Below are 21,454 nucleotides of genomic sequence, written 5' to 3' on the forward strand. Positions count from 1 at the left end.
AGGAGGGAGTGAAAAAGCGCCTGCCCTTGAAAGAAGTTGGAGGTTGAAAAATCTAGCAAAAGGAACCAAGTTTTATCCACGCTTTTCAAGCACGGTTTGAGGAAGAGGGCTCATGTTAAAAGGAGAAGTGAAGAGACTGCTTAGGAGACAACCAGGCGACAGAAAATAAAGGATTAAGGAGGTGAATCTCTAAGGGCTTTAGACAAAGGTTAAATTTTATAAAACTCCCTTTCTACTTAGTTCAAGGCCATATATAAGATAGTTGTTTGACAATCACATAGTGAATAAGTAAAAGCTTAGAGGATACAGGTTCCACCGAGATTTGAACTCGGATCGCTGGATTCAGAGTCCAGAGTGCTAACCATTACACCATGGAACCACCACGTGCAAAAGGCTGCCTGTAGTCCACTAATTACTTCACTCACAACCAAGAACCCACCAGTGAGAAGCAGGATTAGTCAATTCCGGCAGGGGGCTGCAGGAAACGAGGGAGAGACCTCTAAGAGTGTAGTGAGCGGCCGCTAACAGTTTGATCAGCTGGAAGTCCAGGGCTGTTTCTTCCTTGAGCCTCTAGGAGGGGGTGAGAATTTGGAAACCCACGCCGTACTCCCTGAAGCCGCTCTTCCTAGGCTCAGGAGCTGGGGCGCCACCTCCCCGGAAGTACTTCCCCTTCGAAGCCGCAGCCCGCCGGAAGTGGCGTAGGGCAGGGAGGGGTTCTTCACCCGGTCCGGCAGCTGAAGCTCCGCGCTCGGGTTACCCCTGCAGCGACGCCCCCTGGTCCCACCGACATCGCTGCTGCTCCCGCCCCTTCACTCCTCGGCCGCGCAATGGGCACCCGGGACGACGAGTACGACTACCTCTTCAAAGGTGAGGCCATGGGCTCTCCCGCTCTCCGCCGAGTCCCGTTCGGGGGCCCGGGACACTCCCCGGGGCCCTCGTCGGGCTACCCCCGTACTGAAATGGGTCTCAGTCTCTCCCTCTCTGTGTGGCTCGTCCTGCGGTCCTCCAGCTCGGCCCCTCTTCCTCCCTTCACAAAGGCGGGGAGTCCTCGCCGCACACCGGTCTCTTAGAGAGCTCCTTGTAGGCCCTTGTAGCCCCTCACCAAGTGTGCTTACGGCGGACAGCCTCCTCCCAAATCATCTTCCTTTCCCGGGTTTCAGGGCCCCTTCGGAAGGGTCGCCCCTCCCACCATCGAGCTTTCGGATTTAGCGCCCCCTCCCCCTCAGTATGCACCCTGCCAGGGCTCGCTCCCCTTCCTGCACCCCTGTGACCCGCCCTTCGCCTCGCTCCTCACCTGGCCCGGAGCACACTGCCTCTACTAGTCTTTCGTGTCTGCCCCCTTTCCCCTCGGGCGAGCCGCTCCTCTGCCTCCCCTCAGTCCCTCCCTCCCCTCGGACACACAGCTCTCATAGCCATCTTCCATCGCGGGGCCAGGCCCTCGTTAAAATCTGAGCGGGCCAGCAGCCCGCCCCCGCCCCACAGTTACCGCTGCTGGTAACCTCGCACTGTCCCCGGGATTGGTAGCGCTTTCTCTACTTTCTCTCCCCGAATAGTTTTGAGCTCTCCCAGGTCTTCTGTGCGACCCCAAGGGTGGAGGGGGGGGATGTTGGGCAAGAGGGATTGTCCGCCCCCCACGCACGCACTTGTCGCAGTGACCCGGCAGACTGATGTGATTTCCCACCTAGCTTTTTATCTCCTACTGTCCCTACGCAGAGGCCACCAGCCCGGGATAACTCTTGACTCAGCTCGCGAGAAGGGGTTGCGGATGGGTGTTGGCTGTTATCCTTGCCAGACCTGAAGGCCCAGTTCCAGAGCAGGAAAGGCTGTGCGCTGCACAAATACTAGCTCGCTTTATCGCTATGGACTGGTTGCTTCCTGCCGCAGCACTGGGAGGATCCAACCTTTGGGTGTTTTTAGAACAGGAAGAGAGGAGTCCTAGTTGGCTGCATACCTTTCCCTAAAGGTGGGGGGCGGGGAGAAGTTATGTGCTCTTTGGGCAAATTAAATATTAGACTGAATGCCCTGGGACAAAACATCCTGGAAGGTGGGGAGTGGATAGAAAGAATTGCTTATTGGTTAGTCCGGAGAGAATCCACAGAGATAAAGGGTACAGTTTTCAATGAGGAGAGAGTACAAGTAAATGCTTTTTTGTTCAGTGAATGTGTTCTCACTCTGATGCCCTTTTCATTGCTCCTGAATTAGGAGGGCAGCCATCAGTGATATGTTGAACAAAGATCACTACCAGGGAGGAAGAAGCCATTGCTATTAAAGCTTTACAGCGGAGGGTGGAGTTTTTGAAAAAAAGTGTTAAGCGTAGTGACAGTTTCTGACTCTGCCATTGGGTGCTAAGAATGATTGACCAAATGAAGCAGGTAACATTTTGCTTTACTAATACTTTGCAAATCTGGGCATACCTGCTGATGATACACCCTTATCACCACTTACTCTTCTGGGTCAGAATGTTCTATTACATGTGCAGAATACCTTCATTATACACCCCCAACCCCAGTGGGGAAATTCATTTACAAGAAGAGGGTACTTAATGCATTTTACATGTTTTCTGGTCATCTGAGGTCAGGTGAGGTCACTTAAAGTGAGACCTTGGAGACTGGGGTTTAACTATTAAAGGGAATTTTTTTTTTTTTTAAATAAGGTGCGGTGGCAGAGGGCAGCTACCTACCTTTTGAAATAATTTAGAACAAGGTAGTGATTTTCAACCCTTTTCATCTCATGGCACACAAACTATTAAAATTCTGCAGCACACCAAAAATACGTTTTCTGCTGATCTGACAAAAAAATATATATAATTTTGATTTGTTCACACTGGACAGCTGTTGTGTTGGCAGTTGTCGTTTTTAAGTTGACAATCTAAGGGAAAAGAGGTCAGTGCTCCTGACTAAATAGTCAGGTATTGCTTGTTTTAAAAACTACTGCAACACACAGGTTGAAAATCGCTGAGATAGACTGTCAGTATTTCTCCTATTGGTTTGGAACTTAAATGTTGGTTATAGAAGCTATTTTTTTTTTTCACTAAGAATATTTTCCTTGATTGGCATGAGGAACGTTAACTTTGAGATAGAACATCCTACTAACTATGATTGAGAGCACAGGGCTTTGTAATCACTCAGGTCTGATTCAGATTCTGTCTCGGGTCTTAAATTTGTTTTGTGACCTTGAGAAAGTTAACTTTTTGAATTCTAGTCCCCTCATTATAAAAAAATCATATGTACCTTGCAGGACTGTTGTGAAAATTAAATGGGACTGGTTATAAAATTTTAGTTTCTGAAGACTCAATAAATGGTAATGTGAAAGAAGTTATTATGGTGTTGTCAGTTTTATTTATTTATTTATTTATTTATTGACTGACTGACTGATTTGAGAGAGAGAGAGAGAGAGAGAAGGAATGGGTGGGGGGAGACATCAATTTGTTCCACTTATGCTTTCATTGGTTACTGTTGTACAACAGACCCAGACTGGGGGATCGAACCTGCAACCTTGTGGGATGGTGCTCTAACCAACTGACCTACCCTGCCAGGGTTTGTCAGGGTTTTTTAACCATAAATCTTTATGAATATAAGAACATTTCAGTATTAGTAAGGAAACTAGGAACTTCTAAAGTACTTTGTTTCCATGGATTATGGTTTCATTTTGTTTTACATTTTGCTGTTTAAGGTAGGGTGTTTAAAAAATTCTGCTGAGGATTTCCACTTTTTTAAAGCTCTTACAGGATATGAGTCATTTTTTTTTTTTTTTTTTTACTTCAGTGCTGGTTATTTAGCCAAATTCTTACCTATACAATTACACTAATTGAAAATGAAGTAACAATAATTTCATTTTAAAATGGTCTTATTCTATAGATGAGATGAGCTGCAGCTGCCTACTTGGAAGAAGGCTTACCTCACAGTCTTTAATAGTTGAGGGAATTGGAAATTAGTTCGTAACTCTAACCAGTTAAAAATGAAGAGATATTTTGATTAGTATAGGATGGAGTGGTCCAAATGGGAATACAGTGTGGGCAGAACTGGACATTTATTCTAAATTGTGTAATTGTTCTTGAACAATAATTTTCAGTTAAATTTAGCATTGAGATTTTTGGTGAGGGATTAACTTTATTTTTAACAAGTTTACTTTTTGCCCTGGCTGGCGTGGCTCAGTTGGTTGGAGTGTTGTCCAGTGTACCAAAGGGTTGTGGGTTCAAGCTCTGTTCGGGGCACATTCGTAGGTTGCCTGCCGGTTTGGTCCTGGTCAGAGTGCATAGGAGAAGCAATCAGTTGATGTTTCTCTCTCACATCAATATTTCTCTCCCCCTCTTCCCAGTCTCTAAAATCAATGAGCATGTTCTTGGGTGATAATTAAAACAAGACCTTGACTTTTTATTTTAAACACTTTAATTCTACAAGTATTTACCCACACACCGTGGTTAAGGCCCTGTGGAACACAATCAATCACGGTTCCTATGTACAAGTACTTTGGTAGACACCAACCCATCAGTCACATTTTCTGAAAATACCTGGATACTTAGTCTATACCATTTTCTTTTTAATCTCATTGAAGGTCAGTAGTAATAAACTATCAGCTGATTGTCCATAGAAATGATACATGAATTTTGCTGTCTTGCATCTTGGCAGTTTTTCTTCCACAGCTTTTGCTTGAGCAACTCAGATTCTGCTGAGTCTGGAAAAACATATCTAGACTTCAGCCTTATTTTGAATGCATTTTATTTTAAATAGTCTTTTGGTGAGATACTATGAATATACAGGGTGTGGCAAAAGTAGGTTTACAGTTCAAATGGAGAATAATACAATTAATAAATAATAATACAGTAACTAATAAATAATAATACAGGCATGAACTGTGTTTGGCTTACTCACAACTGTAAATCTACTTTGCTCCATCCTGTAGTTGAAAGAGTAGAAAGGTCTCCATGTTTGTTTATAAAAACCAGTATGAAGATGATCAGTTATTCCTTCAGGTATAACTCACAGGTCTGATGTGCTATGATTGATTGTTTTGTTGACTTAAGTTTTCATCTAGTATTTTAGTTTGCAAGGGAGTGTATAAAACTAAATGTGGTTGAATAGGTGCAAATTTTAACTAAGTGACAGATAATATGTATATTCTGTTTTAATGGCATTTAGCAGCCAAATATTTAATATACATTGAACCAAGTTTAGTATTAGGGGTTAGAGATGATACTTAAAATTCAGCAGATAAGGTTAGTGGTAATAAAAACTATCAGGTTATTTCAGAAATGCTGTAGCTGTTTCATATATAGATACTGTTATTTATGTTTATATATTTTATATAGACAGCTGTAATTAGAAAATGTTTCAAGTACTTTTAGCCTAACATACTAGTTCTGGAAAACAGAAAAGTCACTGCAAATTCCTTTCTTGAACTGTAGCATGTGATCATATAGTTTGTCATATTTTAAAAATATAATTAAGTATTATCATCTTAATGAGAAACTGATTAGAAATTAAGTTTGAGCCCATGAATTTTTTTTTTAATTATATAGCCAGTAAATTATCTTTTGTTGCTTAGGTAATTTATTCTAGTTTATCTTTTCAGTGAGCCTAAATGTTTACTTCTTGGTTTGGTTTCTCATTTGGTAATTGAATAGAAGGAGCTTTCCTTATTGTGTCATTTCTCAGCATCATCTTGGCAACACTATTCTTTTTTTTTTAATCCTCACCCGAGGGATGTTTTATTGATTTGAGGGAGAGAGAGAGAGAAAGAGAGAGAGGGAGAGAAACATAGATCAGCTGTCTCCCAGATTGGGGATCGAACCTTTAACCTTTTGGTACCCAGAATGATCAATTGAGCTACCTGGGCAGGCTGCAGCACTATTCTTAAAGAACTGTTTTCTTCAGTTGTAATTTAAGAACTTTTTAACAAGTTGCTAGTCTTAGTTCTAGCAATCTTGTCTATGTCTAGTTGAAAAACTATACTGTATAAAGCGTTCATGAGTCTTGAATTATTTTCAGCTAAAAATGCTATTTTTTTATAATGTTAAAATTAATTGGTTACATTCAGGAGAAAAAACATGTCCTCACCAGTTTCCTGAAAGATTTGAGGATGAGGAGACAGTGGAGATAATTATTAAAGTCAAAGTTAAAAGGCAAAAAACCAAAGGGCTAGAGTCTCTGTGGGAGGGAGAAGGTGTTCTTTTATTTTCTAAAGGTGTTGTCATTCTAGATGTCTTGCTCTTTGGCTCCTGAACTACTGATTGATATCTGAGTGTCTATGAAATAGAAGTGGTCAACTTCTTGGTTTTTTTCTTGCCTATTCCCATTTCAAGTGGGGCTTTTATACCTCAGTGCTAGTGAGGGGCCAGAAATGATTCAAAGGATATTTCCTCAGCAGAACATTTGATCTCTCACACTAAGAGGCAATAGTAAGTATCCTTTTAAGAGGGTTCGATTCTATAACTGAAACTGGGATTTGACCTCACGTCCAGAGTGGTGGACCTTGGAAACTGAGATGTCAATCAACCTTTCTATAAAGTTGGAAGTATATGACAAGGTCTGTCTGGAAAAAGCCCAGCCATTGTTAATAAATGGAAATGATTTGTGAAACATCGATATAACCTGGCGGCCAAGGAAGAGTGGACTGGAATGCACACGTGTGAACATTCCAGTACAAGTTCACTGTACTTGTTGGTGGGGGGTGGTAGATACTATTGATGAGCATGTGTACTGTGTGGCCATCACATTAAAAATGAGCAAGTAAAGCAACGAATCTGCATCAGATTTTGTGTTATGCTTGAACATTCCCGTGTGGAAAATATTTGGGTGATTCAGAAGGCCACAGCTATGGGCAGCTGGTGATTGGCAGCTTCACCACGACAACACAACTCATGCGTCATGTCCCATGCAGAGGTTTTTGATGAAACATAAAATCACCCAGGTGACTCAGCCCCCCCTCCCACCCCCCCCCAAGACAGACTTGGCGCGTGTGACTTCTGGCTTTTCCCAAAACTTAAATCACCTTCAAAAGAGAAGAGATTTCAGACCATTGATGAGATTCAGGAAAATACAATGGGGCAGCTGGTGGTGATTGGGAGAGCTGTGTGAGGTTCCCAAGGTGCCTGCTTTGAAGGGGCCTTAGGCATCATTATCCTATTTACAATGTTTCTTGTGTCTTGAATCTTCTTCAATAAATGTCTCTATTTTTCATATTACATGGCTGGATACCTTCTGGACAGACCTTGTGTTGTTTTTGAAGGTTACTTTTATAACCTTAATATATTCTTCCTTAGTATCCAAATAAAAACATTTATTATAATATCTGTGTTTGCCATGATACCTTTGCTACCTCTAATTGACTATATAGCTAGAAATAACTACTCATTGTACTGCATGGAATCACTGCTCTCTGGATGATTTCTTGCTGAATCAGCCGATAGAGGAAACCAGAAAGAAACACATTTGATAATATCCTGCCTCCAAGACTGTCTAGGGGCCAGCTTATATCCGCTCTTGTGGCAAGGAAGGAATGCATAATGGAATCCCTTTGCCCTCTAAGCAGAATGCAGTGAACTCAGTTTTTACCTCCCTCCCCACTCCCCTCCAAATCTCAATTTCTTTAGTAAGGCATGGTCTTATTCTTAGATGTTATTCTTACCTGTTTGATTTTCTAGTACTGGTGTCTGTATCAGTGAGCTGGGAAGAAGTAAGAAGCATTAGTAGTTCACAGTAGGAATAAATATAATATTTTCTGAAATATCTAGAAAATTTTTACAAAGGAAAAAAGTGTTACAAAGCTTAGATCCCATAAAGTGGTGAACTCATTTTGTTCTCTAAATTTAGATAGACATGATTTAAAATAAGTTAACTGCCTATTTCCTGAATGTTTTTGAAATTCTTAAGGGTGCCTTAATACTGCCTTGGGTGAAAAAGAATCCTCATGTGTTTAGTTAGTAAATAAGCTGCCTTCTAATAGTAATTATAGGAAATAAATTCATCTAATCAAAACCTGTCTTTTAAGGCCCTGGCTGGGTAGCTCAGTTGGTTAGAGTGTCGCCCCTGATGGGCCAAGGTTGTGGGTTTGCTCTCCAGTCCAGGCACAAACAAGAAGCAACCAGTGAGTGCATAAATAAGCAGAACAACAAATCCATGTCTGTCTGTGTGTCTCTGTCTCTCTGTCTCTCCCTTTCTCCCCTTTCCCTCTTCCTGTCTCCTTTCCTCCCTCCCTCACTCCCCTTTCTCTCTCTAAAACAAAGAATTTTTAAAAAAATTCATGAAGTGGTAAGTGAAAGTGTGTGTTTGCTGTTGGCTTAGAATTATTAGCTTTCTAGGGCCCCTGTTAAACTTAGTGGATGGAGTGTTTGTTTTTGGAGGGGCTTCTAGTTTCCTGCCAATCTGATAAATGCAACTATTAAAGGGTCATTGTAGTTTCTGTGGTCTGGGTGGCAAAGTTTATAAACCTGCTGCCTCGTATGTTAAATGTGTTTAATTCTGCTTAGGTGTGAGTCCTAACGTCAGACCCAGTCTCCGATGAAACTAAGTAGAACATAGTATTCACTTTTTCTCTCTCTACCACCCACTAACATCCTTTGTTGCTTTCATGTCATACAAGTTAATATCACAAATTGTTCATTTGGTTTAGGATTTATCTTTCAAGTTACTGCCTTCTAAGACAGCAATTTTCCACATTTTTCATCTCATAGCACACATAAACTAATTACTAAAATTCTGCAATGCACCAAAAAATGTTGTTTTTGCTGATCCGACCAAAAAAAACCCCGTATAATTTTGATTCAGTCACACCAGAAGGCTACTGTTGTGTTGTCATTTTTTAATTTGACAGTCTAAGGGAAAAGAGGTTAGTGCCCCTGACTAAATAATCAGGTATTGCATGTTTTAAAAATTCTTGTGGCGCACTGCTTGAAAACCAGTGTTCTAAGGTAGTGTGTTTGTCTTATTCATCTGATATAAAGTTCTTTGTCTTTTCAGTTGTCCTTATCGGAGATTCTGGTGTTGGAAAGAGTAATCTCCTGTCTCGATTTACTCGAAATGAGTTTAATCTTGAAAGCAAGAGCACCATTGGAGTAGAGTTTGCAACAAGAAGCATCCAGGTTGATGGGAAAACAATAAAGGCACAGATATGGGACACAGCTGGGCAAGAGCGATATCGAGCTATAACATCAGCGTAAGTCTCAACAGTTTTTAAGTTCTGTGACACAGGCTGCCATCAAGTGAATTAGCAGACTTTCGGTATTGGAAAAGTTACTGGTTTTTTGCCCCCTTTTCAAAAATCCAGTATTAGGATTTTGAAATTTACTTATAAATGTGTTTTTAAATATATATAATCCATATATTTATATATAATCCATATATTTAGTTCATCCTGGTGTTCCCTTCCATTTTGTGGTTGTCTCCTAATAGTTACATGCATTTCTGTTTTCAGATACTATCGTGGAGCTGTAGGTGCCTTATTGGTTTACGACATTGCTAAACATCTCACCTATGAAAATGTAGAGCGATGGCTGAAAGAACTGAGAGATCATGCGGATAGTAACATTGTTATCATGCTTGTGGGCAATAAGAGTGATTTGCGTCATCTCAGGGCAGTTCCTACAGATGAAGCAAGAGCTTTTGCAGGTTGGTGATATGGATGTCATCTTATTCCGGTGATTCTGTATTTCTTACTGTTATATCCTGCAGTTTTGATAATCCTTCCAATGAGGGTAATCAGTTATAGTAATTTCAGAAAGATAAACATGAATGAATAATGAATGCTCAGCAAGGATTGTTTTGAAAGTGTGTGATGGCTGCAGGGCTCTTTTGCTTAACTTTGAGTTATTAAAACACTGTAGTGTTTTGAGTTTTTGTTGCCAAAAATTGAATATAAGTACTGTCTTCTTTTCTGTCCCTGGAAAGGGTAGGTGAAATCTATTCTGTGCTTCTGTTTCTTTTTCCATTATGTCTGTGATTTACCAAGGCTGTTCTATATGTGGGTCTGAAAAGCAGTAGCCCAGGGAGTGTCAAAGACCAGTAGGCATTTAGCTGCTGAGGAGTTAGAATTTTTTTAGCTTTATAGAGGGTCCACCTATCTATCTCTTGACACTGCTCAGGAGGGGCATCCTACCAGAGGGCAACATTGTATATTCTTGGCTAGTGAAGGTTGTGACCATTTTTGTGCCGTTTTCTATAACAGTTCTTTAGTTTTCCAGGCAAGAAAGAAGCTTTGTTTCAGATAATATAGTTACAGAGTTCTAAGTGAACCACATATACCCATTCTTACTCATATTGTAGCTGTGTGGTTGAAGGACAGTAAGGGGTGGAAGAAGCTGCATATTTGATAAGTTTAGTACATTTTGAGTAGTGTGTTCATTCTGGTCGTAGTATTTAGATATAAGTATTTTAATGAATCAAATGAAAGATTTTTGGTTATTTCTAATCTATTAAAGTATAAGCAGAATGGTACCCTTACTGCTCAAGAAGTTGGGGAGGTTAGGGTTAAGAAAGGTCTTTTACTTTTTCCTTTGAAGTCTTGAGTATATTATATCCCTTGTATTAAAATTTGACAAAAGTGAAGTTTTTTTGTCTCCCTACAGAAAAGAATGGTTTATCATTCATTGAGACATCAGCTCTAGACTCTACAAATGTAGAAGCTGCTTTTCAGACAATTCTGACAGGTAAGACTTGCATGTTCAGACTATACCAGTGGGAAATAAAACTTTTAGGGAGGTTATTTATTTATTTATTTTTAGAGAGAGAGAGAGAAACGTCGATTTGTTTTTCCACGTATTTATGCATTCACTGGTTGATTCTTGTACGTGTCCTGACCAGGGATGGACCCACAACCTTGGTGTATCAGGACGATGCTCTAACCACCTGAGCTACCTGGCCAGGACCTAGGGAGGTAATTTAAACAAATTAATTGGGAAAACAAACTATCTAAACTCTCTAGCACATTATCTAAGAATGACTATCATTTGAGAGCTACTATAGCAAGAGCTATAAAATTAGTTACAACCATTGCTTGTTGAGCTTTAATCATCTTAATTCATCTGGTTTGCAGTGGGAAATACACTTTAAAATTGTTTGTTCACTTCTATTATTACCTCAGTCCATGTAGTCTGTAATTCATGTAATTCATGGTGACAAGCACAAAGTAATGTTTAAATGTACTTTTCTAAGATAAATATTGAAATCCCAGCTATTGGAAATATATAAATGTCTTATTGAAATGAGTAGGGTGAGTACATTCTAGGTTCTGATGTGTTAAAGAAGCAGCTAGGGAAAAATATGTTCTTAAGAATTAAAGAAAACCCCAAAAAGTAAATTTCTCCCATGATATATTGTAGAAGAAGCAGGGTGTTACCTGTGGAGAAAAGCAGCCAGTGCTTGCATAGAGAAAAGCTTATCTTCAGTATAGTGGGAAAGGAGCAAAGTTACGGCTGTTGTGGAAGGTGTATGAGCATACCAGGTCAGCCTCAGGGATAAGAAGGCGTTTTATTTGTGTTGACTCATATTTACCCAGACTTTATTAGAATAACCAGTTTTAATCTTAATCCTCTCGTACTTTGATAAGTTGTTTTAAGTACTTTAAAATTCATGTTACTTTTAAGAACTTGTTAGTCTTAATACATAGTATAGTCTTGTTCTAAAAAGTCTGTATGGAGAAATGGTTAAATAAATGATTTTCCAATTATAATATATCATGATTTTAATTTATTCTTTGTGTACTTGTATTAGAGGTAAACAGATTTTAACTTCTAAATGTTGTCCTATTTTACTGTAAAAAATGTAGGGAATTAAGCCTAGGATTTAAGAGCATGGATTTGGAAGCCTGACTTGGGTTCTAGTCCTGGCTCTTCCACCTATTAGCTCTGTAATCTTAGGTAAGTTACTTAATCTTTTTAGGCCTTAATTTTTTTCCCTGTTAAATTTAAATATGCATTGGGGACTTCTGTTATTTTCCTTTTGGAGAGGGTGTGTACTTGTAATAAAAACCTGCGATATGATTTGACTCAACCCTTACGTTGTGACTGCAGAGTTTTTGTCTCTGTGGCCCGCAGAACTGCCTGTCACTGAGACATCTACACTAAACTCCACAACAGTGCATGAGCTCGTGCATGCAAAGTACTTAGCTGTCCCTTGTACATGGTGAACGTTTGATAAATTAGTAGCTAAATAACAGTTCTGGCAGGAAAAAGATTAATTAAAAAGAAACTAAATATTGGTAATTCACATACCTATTTTATTAGAATTTTTAGAATTCTTTTCTGTTATCAGGAAAATAGTAACTGAAAAAACTGGTGCTGGGGTTGGATTAATAGTCTCTGGAACATCATAGCTAGCTTTCACTTAGAATCTTCTGTCAAGTTTCATTGCAGAGTGTTTGAAGCAAGATTTGGTTAAATAAGCAGCATGTCTGCAAATCCTACTCCCCCCCCCCCCCCTTTATAACTACTTGTTTGGATTCTGTTGAGTCAATATGTAGACTACTAAATTTAGATCCAGGAGTGGTAGGCTTTTACTTTTTATCACTTTGCTCCCACTCCCTCTGTAACTGAGGTCACTTAACTTCCCTGGTCCTCCAATACATAGTATCTTAGAATGAGCAAAAGTCATCTTGAAGGTCCGAGTCTCTCTCTCTCTCTCTCTTTTTTTTTTTTTAAAGATTTTATTTATTTATTTTCAGAGAGAGGGGAAGGGAGGGGGAAAGAGAGGGAGAGGAACATATATGGTGTTGTCTCTTGTGTGCTCCCTACTGGGACCTGTCCTGCAACCCAGGCACGTGCCCTGACTGGGAGTCAAACCCTTTGGTTTGGAGGCCCGCGTGCAGTCCACTGAGCCACACCAGCCAGAGTTCATCTTGAAGGTCTGAGTCTCCTAAGGCCTCTAAAAATGTCACTTGCAAACCTTTTAAGTGAATCCTTGTTGTTGGGGTATTTTTCATGTTCTATCAATCTCTGCTTTAATTCTAGCCCATTTATTCCGATATTAAGTGAAGGTGAGACCAAGTCTTCCACCTGCTGTTAATTATTGTATGCATCATTCGTAACATTGACTTTATGATCTACTAAATAGACCTTATGAACTAAAAAATAAACAGTGGTATGTACTTAAAAGTGAGCTGTTTTGTTCTTAAAGAAGAAAAACATCTGGTTCTTTTTCTTAAAATTCTCTCTAGATTAAACTTTTGTTACTGCTTGAATAATGTTGCTTATAAACAAGGAAGACTTTATCTTCACTCAGTACCATTTTCCTCTCCATATTCCCCATTTCCGCAGCTGCCTGCATAAATGTTAGTGCTGGTCTGTGGGATCGGAGATCACTGCACATGGCAGCAGACATCCGTGCTGTTTTGCAAGTGTTAGGGTGCTTGTTTAAACTTTTTTTCACACCAGTGGAAGTATTAATACATTAAAAACACAGGAAAGAGAAAAATAATCTCATTAGGCTTAATTCACCCTAAATGTTAACAGTTTTAAGGGAGCATTTACAGCTTTTACATTATATTTTGATGTTGCTGTAAGAAGAAATAGCTTTTGAATTTTTAAGATGCAAAGTTATGTATTGAGAATTTTATCTTACATTATTACCCCAAAGTTAATTGTGTTGCTTATTTTAGAATAGAGCCACGGCATTATTGACATTCATGAATTTGACGGTAATTCCATGACCTAATTTTGCTGATGGTATTTTTTAGGGGTAATCAGCCAGTGTATGAGTGAGCCTGATAAGATTGCCTAGCAATCTGCTTTTCAGTGCAGTTTTGTTTTCTTTTCATCCTCAAGTTCATTAAGGAATGTTATTAATCTGTTGTTTCCATGGTCTGTTACTTTTTTCTCTTTGAATTTTGACAGTTACAGCCTTGAAAAGTTACAATAACAGTACAAAGAATTTGCAAATATCCTTAACCCATATTTCCCAAATGCTGATACTTTACCATATCTGCTTTATTATTTTTTCTACTTCTCCCTAAATATATACGTATTTTTTCTCTAAATATATACATGTTATACCATTTCAAATGGTAAACATGGTGCCCCTTATATCTTAGCACTTTTTATTGTGTGTTTCCTAACAATAGGGACATTCTCTTTCATAACCATAGTACATTTCTCAAAATCAGAGGGTAACTCTAAACATCAGTCCAACTACAGACCTTACTCAGATTGTGTCAGTTGTTCCAATTATTAGCAATTTAAGACTGGAATCAAATCACACACTGTATTCAGCTGTTGTATCTCTTTAGTTTCCACTAATCTGGAACAGTTTGCCAATCTTATTTATTGAAATTTTTTGAAGGATAAAGGTCAGTCGTTATGTAATGTACTTCATTTTGGGTTTTTGTCTACTGTTTCCTCATAATTACATTCAGGTTATGCATTTTCAGCAGGGACATCACAAAAAGTGTGCTCAGTGTACCGTGTCAGGACGCCCCTGATTCTGGCTTGTTTACTCAGTACTGGTGATGGTAACTTTGGTAGGTTGGTTAGGGAGTATCTGCCAGTTTCTCCATGTAATTAATAAGTCCAAGCCGTCTTTTTAGTATGCAGACTAGATCCTTTTGTAGTTGAAAGAATTTTGATTCATTTAGCGTATTGACTTAAAAATGGAGTGAGAGTTTTCAGGTATTACAGTTAGTCTCCCCTTATCTGTGGCTTTACTTTCCTCAGTTTTAGTTTTCCACAGTCAACTGTGGACCAGAAATATTACATTCCAGAAGTAAATAAGTCATAAGTTTTAAATTGTGCACCATTGTGGGTAGTGTGATGAAATCTCGTGCCCTTCCACTCCATCCTGCCCGGGACGTCAGCCGCCTCTTTGCCCTGCATTTCCTGCTACTTACACTGGCCTGCCTGTTCCTCACTCTTGGTTATGAGATGACTATACAGCAGTGATTGTGTTCAAGTAACCCTAACCACACTTTAGGCATCCACTGGGGTTTTTTTGACTGTATCCTCGGCAGAATCTCTTAATTAGGTGTAGTAGCTTCATTCTTGGCATGTGGCAACTTTTAAATACTTGGTCAGTATATCAAATTGGAGCATTTTTTTTTACTTTTGAGAAACTTACGTGGTGAGCAATGGGCTTGAAGAAGACCTAAAAATTTTTGACCGAGGCTGTCGTAGTGGAATAACTCAAGCCTCTGCTATTTTCACAATTTTTGGAGGAACTGAAGAATTTTAGCTCTTTTTGTTTCCCAATTCGAACAGTGCATTTAATTTCCTTAGAATTTACTTTGCAACTTGATCCATATTTCCATTAAAGTAGAAATAGGTATATGTCCTTTTAAATTTAACTTCACCTGGTTATATTTAAAGCTATCTTATATTCACGTTTTATTTCATATTTAGATCTATAAGAGATTCTTATTTAAGAATGATAAAGTAGTATTCCTTTTCTTTCTGACCTTACCTGTTCTTTGGATGTCTTAAAAAGGGACTGCACAGGAATTGGTATATCATATACATTTAGTTCTAAAGGAAAACATGCCCTTGAAAAAGGAAAATATTTGCATCTGGTTTTAGCAAGTTACTAGTGCTGTTCCGTTCCCCCTACTTCAATAACCTTTTCTAATCAGGTACCAGCTAGGAAGGTACCTGCATCCTATTTTCTTACCAAAGTTTCTTTTTTTTTTTTAGGGACATACCTAGCCACAATGAAGTAAATTAGTTGTGTAGCCTGTTGGTGCCCATTGTACCCGAAAGAAAAATTTTCTCCTAATTGTCTGACCAATACTCTCCCATTTATTTATTGCCTTCTTTATTATTTTTATTAGCAGACATCTTTTTAGTGACTGCAGCAAATGTAGCAATAATCCATTTCTACAGAACTGTTTGCAGTACTTGTAGGCAGTTATACAACACTACTCAAATTTCTTGCTTTGTAATGAGATCTCTTTAATTATTTAACTTTCTATGTTCTCAGAGATTCTTCCTTTTCCTCCCTTTCAGTATTTGCTTTTCATGTAAGACCTGTAAAATATTTTTTTGTTTTGGTTCCCCTAACTTAATGTTTAATACAACTTGTAGAGATGTTGAAATTTGTAGAGGGTCACATTTAATCATTTGCACTTGAAAAGGAAGAGCTAGCCTTCTAGTTTGAAATTAGAGAGAAAACATAAAGAATAAAGGATGAATGGTGTAGTTTTACAGTAAGTTAATGATTGTATTTACGCCTTAGCCACTAGCCTGATTGAATGACTGTCTTTCATACCCTTAACGCACTCCAGCCCCATCCCTTTTCAATGAAAGTCTAAATGAAGACTCCATACCTTTTGTTGGTCTTATTTTTAAAAATTCTGGTCAGTAGTCTTTATTGTAATCTCTTTTTTTCTCCTGATGGGTTTTAAGCTTTGAACCACTGTCAACCTTCTCAAATACAAATTTTAGCACCACTCCTCCCCACACCCCGCCCCCCAAATTAAAAAGGGCACACTAGCTGTCAGTATTTCTGTTATTTTACATGTTCAGTTTACATATACAGCTTGCTGTTCACTTTAGGGAAATTAGTTTTTATTTTGGAGAAAGTGTGTTAGATCAGCTTGTACATTCCTTTTTCTTTAACTTTTCATTATGGAAAGTTTTAACATACTAAAGATAGGATAGTATCATGAACTCCTGGTAGCTGTCAACTGTCAGCTCATGGCTAACCTTTCCTCTACCTCATCCCTCCACCAGTATTTTGAATCAACTCGTGGGTTTTACATAATTTCATTTGTAAACACTTCATGATGTATATCTGAAAAAGTAAGACTTAAACCCATAACAACAAAACCACTTAAAAATTGGCAGTAATTTCTAATTGTCATTTATTATTCAAACAATATTAAAATTTTTTTCACTTCAAATTAGAATCCAGATGATGTTCATATTGCAGTTGGTTGGCATGTTCTTGGATCATTTTGAAAACATGATTTCACTTTCTCTTTTACCCTATAACTTTGTATTTTTTAAAATTTCAAGTGAACACCCTAGAGCCTTCATCTAGAATCGTCATCAACTTGTCACATTTAGAGTATATACACACATTAAGAGTATGTGTGTATATACTTTCCTCCCCCCTTCGTTGAATCTTTGGAAGATAAATTGTAGACATTGTAGCACTTCACTACTAAATACTTAAGCATTTTCTCTCCTAAGTACAAGGCATGCTACATACACCATACACCATATACCATACCCAAGAAATTCATGTTTATGCTGTATTATATAATGTGTAGTTCACATTCAGTTTTTTCCACATGTACTGATAATGTCCTTTTATAGGATTGGTTTTTACATTTTAAATCTAGAGTCTGGTCAGTTGCGTTGATGGAATTGTTTCATATGTGTGGCATCAAATAGAGTAGCCACTGGTAGCAGGTTGTTATTGAGTACTTGAAATATAGCTAGTGAACTGAGAAATTGGATTTTAAATTTTATTTAGTTAATTTAAATAAGTTTAAATAAATTTAATCAATTTAGTAGGTGGCTACTGTATTCGATAGTACAGATGTAGAATATTTATCCCCATTTTTCAAATGTAATTTATGACAACTTTTTTGAAGAGTCTTGGCGGGTTGTCTTGTAGAATGTCCCTCAGTCTGAACTTATCTAATTGTTTCCTTATGGTAAACTCCTTTTAAACATTTTTGGCAGAAATACATAGGTGTCCTTTGTGGGAATACATTATATCCTTCATAGTACACCATAATAGGAGACATATGTCAATTTGTCCCATTTTTAGAATTTACTTACCTTTTGAGGATATTTGAGGTGGGGGTAGTAGTGCTGAGAGAGCAAAGGTAAATGAGATACATAATCTAGTCAGAGGGAACTACTCTTACGTAATGCAGTATAAGACCAAATAATATGTGTTTGAGATACTTGCTGTAGAGAATTTAGTAACATTTACTCACGTAGTTAGTTACTTATCAAACCTTTACTACCTGCTGTATGCTGGAGATATATAGCAACGAATAAGGTAGACACAGTTTCGTTTAACATTAAGTGGAAGGAGTGGACACTAAACAATTAGTTTTGATAAGCCATATAAAATCTTACGTTGCCTGTTTTGAATAATTACTTAATTACAGTTTAACTTCAGTTCGGGAGGCACTGATAAACATTCCCTTCTTTTCCAAGAGTCCTTTGGGTTTTTGGCATGCTTATGAACTTGGGCTTTTCCCTCTGCAGCCAAGAAAAATACCTTACTATGCCTGATGGTGCAGATTTATTTTTATTTTTCAATGGTACAATGTCAGTGTATGTAGGGTTATATTTTTTTGTAAGGGTCCAAGGAAAATACTGTCATGGTTTAATTTAGATCTAAGCCCATAAACTATGAAATCTCTTTAAACAAAGATTTATTAATTGACTGGCAAAACTATCTCTATGAAATGGAAAGCCTTTGTTTCTCAAGGGAATTTATTGAAATAATGGGTTGACTCTAATCACTGGCTGTTTGAAAATAAAACTTTAAATTTATAATTCTGTGTTGACTTTATTTGTAGTTTTTCCTGCAGATGTATCTTCTACCGCTATCTTTTATGTCCACTATTGATGGGCCTATTTAACACTGGGTGTTGCTGTTTCTTTTTTTTTTTTTCACTCAGAGATATACCGCATTGTTTCCCAGAAGCAAATGTCAGACAGACGTGAAAATGACATGTCTCCAAGCAACAATGTGGTTCCTATTCATGTTCCACCAACCACTGAAAATAAGCCAAAGGTGCAGTGCTGTCAGAACATATAAGGCGTTTCTCTTCTCCCCTAGAAGGCTGTGTATAGTCCATTTCCCAGGTCTGAGATTTAAATATATTTGTAATTCTTGTGGTCACTTTTGTGTTTTATTACTTCCTTATACTTAACGAATGTTCCATGTTTTAAGTCTTTTGATTTCAGCTTTATAAAAATCATCCGTTTGTCCCGAATGACTGCAGCTTTTTTCATGCTATGGCTTCACTAGCCTTAGTTTAATAAACTGAATGTTTGGAATCGTCAATTATTGTTTACTTTTCATCATGGAAACCTGTCACTGTAGGACATAATAGAACTTGATCACTTCAAGCTCAGACCTGTTGGTCTTGATCAAATCAAGTTAAGAAGACTCTAGAAATAAGCTATTATTTTGCCACGGAGCAGCTTATATAATTCATACACTCTTCTCTCAGTGCAGTATATATTCCCACAAATCTAAGAATTGCCCTGTAAACATAGCAGGATTTTGAGAGCTTGAAAATTTTCCATTATTCTGGAGGTCACTTTCTAAAATGCCTTAATAGGGTTATGTGGTTCAGTAATTTTTGGCTTTAATTTTTGTGAGCATCAAAGGTGATTTGAGAGGGCACTTTTTTGCTGGACAAGAATTACCTTAATAAACACAGAATACTGCATTGTGGTTTCAGTTGTGGTATGGATAGGGGTCACATGCTAGTGCTGCCTGGCGGGCTGGGAACTGGAGAGACTGGTGGAGTTCCTTCTGAGGTGCCTCTATTGTAATGATCAGGCAGCCTCGGTTTAATGATGTCATTTAATTTATCTAATTTCCCAGCAGTAGATTGGTATGTGGCATTTTATTGCTAAAGCAAAATAACTGGTTTAATGCTCTTAGTATCAAATTGTGAGGTATTAATTTTGTCTCAAAACCTTCCATTAATTGAAATGTAACCCAGTTTTGTCACCATATTCACCAGCAGGCATGGATAATTATTTTAACGATGCTGATGTTTGACTTTTGCAGTGCATTATGGAATATAGTTCAGTTAAGTATCTGGTTTCAGTACGTCAAAAGAATACAGTGAGAGGTTAATTTCTGCTCAAATGGTATCACTTAAAGGCATGTATTCTTTTAGTACTTAAGATGAAATAGTACTTTGAGTTTAAATAGAATGCATTTAGGCCATTATACAGACTTTCCACTACATTATTAAAATAAGTGGAACAACTAGTTTCTCATTCAGAAATGTGCACACTAATATTTAGTTTTACTTTCTTGTGGATAATATTAAGCATTTACTCTGCAGTGTTCTGAAAGTTGTGTCAACTGAAGTGATACTATTCAGGGTGGTGGAATGTCCCCAAAATGTATATGTGTGTGGGACTGCGTAGATTACTATGTTTCATAGTTAATCTCCTGTCTTTGCGATGCTCATGACGTGTGGGACACACTGAAGGCATTGCTGTGGCCGGTCGTTTGGTTTTCTCATGCATTTTAGTGTATTGGTATGAAGATGATTATCTATTTGTAAATCACTACTTTGTATTTTATGCATGCTCTGTAACTTTTTATTTTAGTTACTGATTTGGAATATATTCACATTCTAATAAACAGTTATAGGGGGACTGTCCTTTATGTTGTCAGATTACATTTTCCCTTTGCTTTGGACATAGCCATGGAATATTTGATTTTGATGAATGAGAACATGTAGGTCCTTTCATTACAGAGTAAACACTGAGTTGGAGGCACCGTTGTGCTAATTCAGCTTTGCTTTTAGACAGGTAGTTCAATTATGCTTTTCTTGGAAAAGTATTACCCAAAACATAAGGGAAGCAATTACTGTCTGTATTTTCATACATACATAACCGTGCCACCAGCCCTGGGAGGAGGCTCCATCACCACTTATTTTACTGAAAATTGGCAGTAAGTTTTTTACAAAATTGTTTAAGAGAAGGAGAAACTCGATAGTGAGTTGCAAATGATAAAGTACTGGTAACTGAATTTTTATCAAGTATAGACTTAATGTTGCCTTGGGCATGGTTGGATCTTGGGAGCAGTCCAAGAAACCGGAAGTAGTAGAAAATGGGCTTTGATTGCATTTCAACAAGTGCCTTCATTCTAAATAATATCTCAGGAGACAAACTGTCTCAAGTAAGAAACACTAAATTTTAAAGTATGACAGTTTAGGGCTCAAGGCAGTTTAGTAGAAGCATTTTGCTGTTTGACCCTGCTTTTCAATTAATTTTGATTTTGTTTTAATCTATCTGTTATATTTTCCTGAAAAGTCAGTTAGCCATCTCGACTTGGTAAACTTACATGTGAATGTTCTCAAGTGCTATCTGTGATAGTTCTCTAAAAGTAGTTATTAACTCTGTAGGTATAAGTTTTCTAATTTAGCCATTATGCTAAATTAGGGTATGCTAAATTCTAAGGAGTTCTAGCCTGTGGCTTAATCCAGAGGTCTTTTAAATTCTGAACGGTCCTGCAGAAAAGTTAAACTTCCTAAGGGTTTGGATTGCCCATAAAGCTAGTCATATTTATTTTATCATTGGGAAAATTAACCTCTTAATTTTTATCTTTATCGACTTGTATTTACAAAATACAAATGCTCTTAGTGGTTTGAGCTATTGTGATAGTCTCTTCCATCTACCTTAAAGAGACAAAAGTACTACTTAGACAACTTGGCCAGTACCAGAAGCAGAGTAATTCAAGGGCTGGGTGGATAATTAAAAACTTTTTCCAACCTGTTAGGTTTCAATTTATAGAGCTCTTTTGAAAGAGGAGAAATT

General features: G+C 38.0%; 1 protein-coding gene and 1 non-coding gene across 2 annotated transcripts; one reads left to right on the plus strand and one right to left on the minus strand.

Moving 5' to 3' along the window:
* Positions 1 to 307: 307 nt before the first annotated feature.
* On the minus strand, positions 308 to 379 carry TRNAQ-CUG (transfer RNA glutamine (anticodon CUG)). The gene has a single exon. It is a non-coding gene; the product is annotated as a tRNA-Gln (tRNA).
* A 304-nt stretch (positions 380 to 683) lies between these two features.
* RAB11A (RAB11A, member RAS oncogene family) lies at positions 684 to 20,295 on the plus strand. The gene is made up of 5 exons (XM_024567532.3): positions 684 to 867; positions 8,958 to 9,153; positions 9,412 to 9,605; positions 10,562 to 10,642; positions 18,562 to 20,295. The coding sequence occupies exons 1-5, from the start codon at positions 828 to 830 to the stop codon at positions 18,699 to 18,701; spliced, it is 651 nt and encodes a 216-aa protein (XP_024423300.1). The 5' UTR covers positions 684 to 827; the 3' UTR covers positions 18,702 to 20,295.
* The last annotated feature ends 1,159 nt before the right edge of the window (positions 20,296 to 21,454 follow it).

The sequence above is a fragment of the Desmodus rotundus genome, chromosome 7 (assembly GCF_022682495.2).
Source record: "Desmodus rotundus isolate HL8 chromosome 7, HLdesRot8A.1, whole genome shotgun sequence".
NCBI lineage: Eukaryota > Metazoa > Chordata > Mammalia > Chiroptera > Phyllostomidae > Desmodus > Desmodus rotundus.

What these genes read in the sequence shown, in the direction of transcription:
- RAB11A (XM_024567532.3), top strand. Translation starts at nt 828, where the DNA reads ATGGGCACCCGGGACGACGAGTACGACTACCTCTTCAAAG. An exon ending in TATCGAGCTATAACATCAGC is followed by an intron (nt 9,154 to 9,411) that starts GTAAGTCTCAAC and finishes TTCTGTTTTCAG; the next exon opens with ATACTATCGTGGAGCTGTAG. An exon ending in TGAAGCAAGAGCTTTTGCAG is followed by an intron (nt 9,606 to 10,561) that starts GTTGGTGATATG and finishes GTCTCCCTACAG; the next exon opens with AAAAGAATGGTTTATCATTC.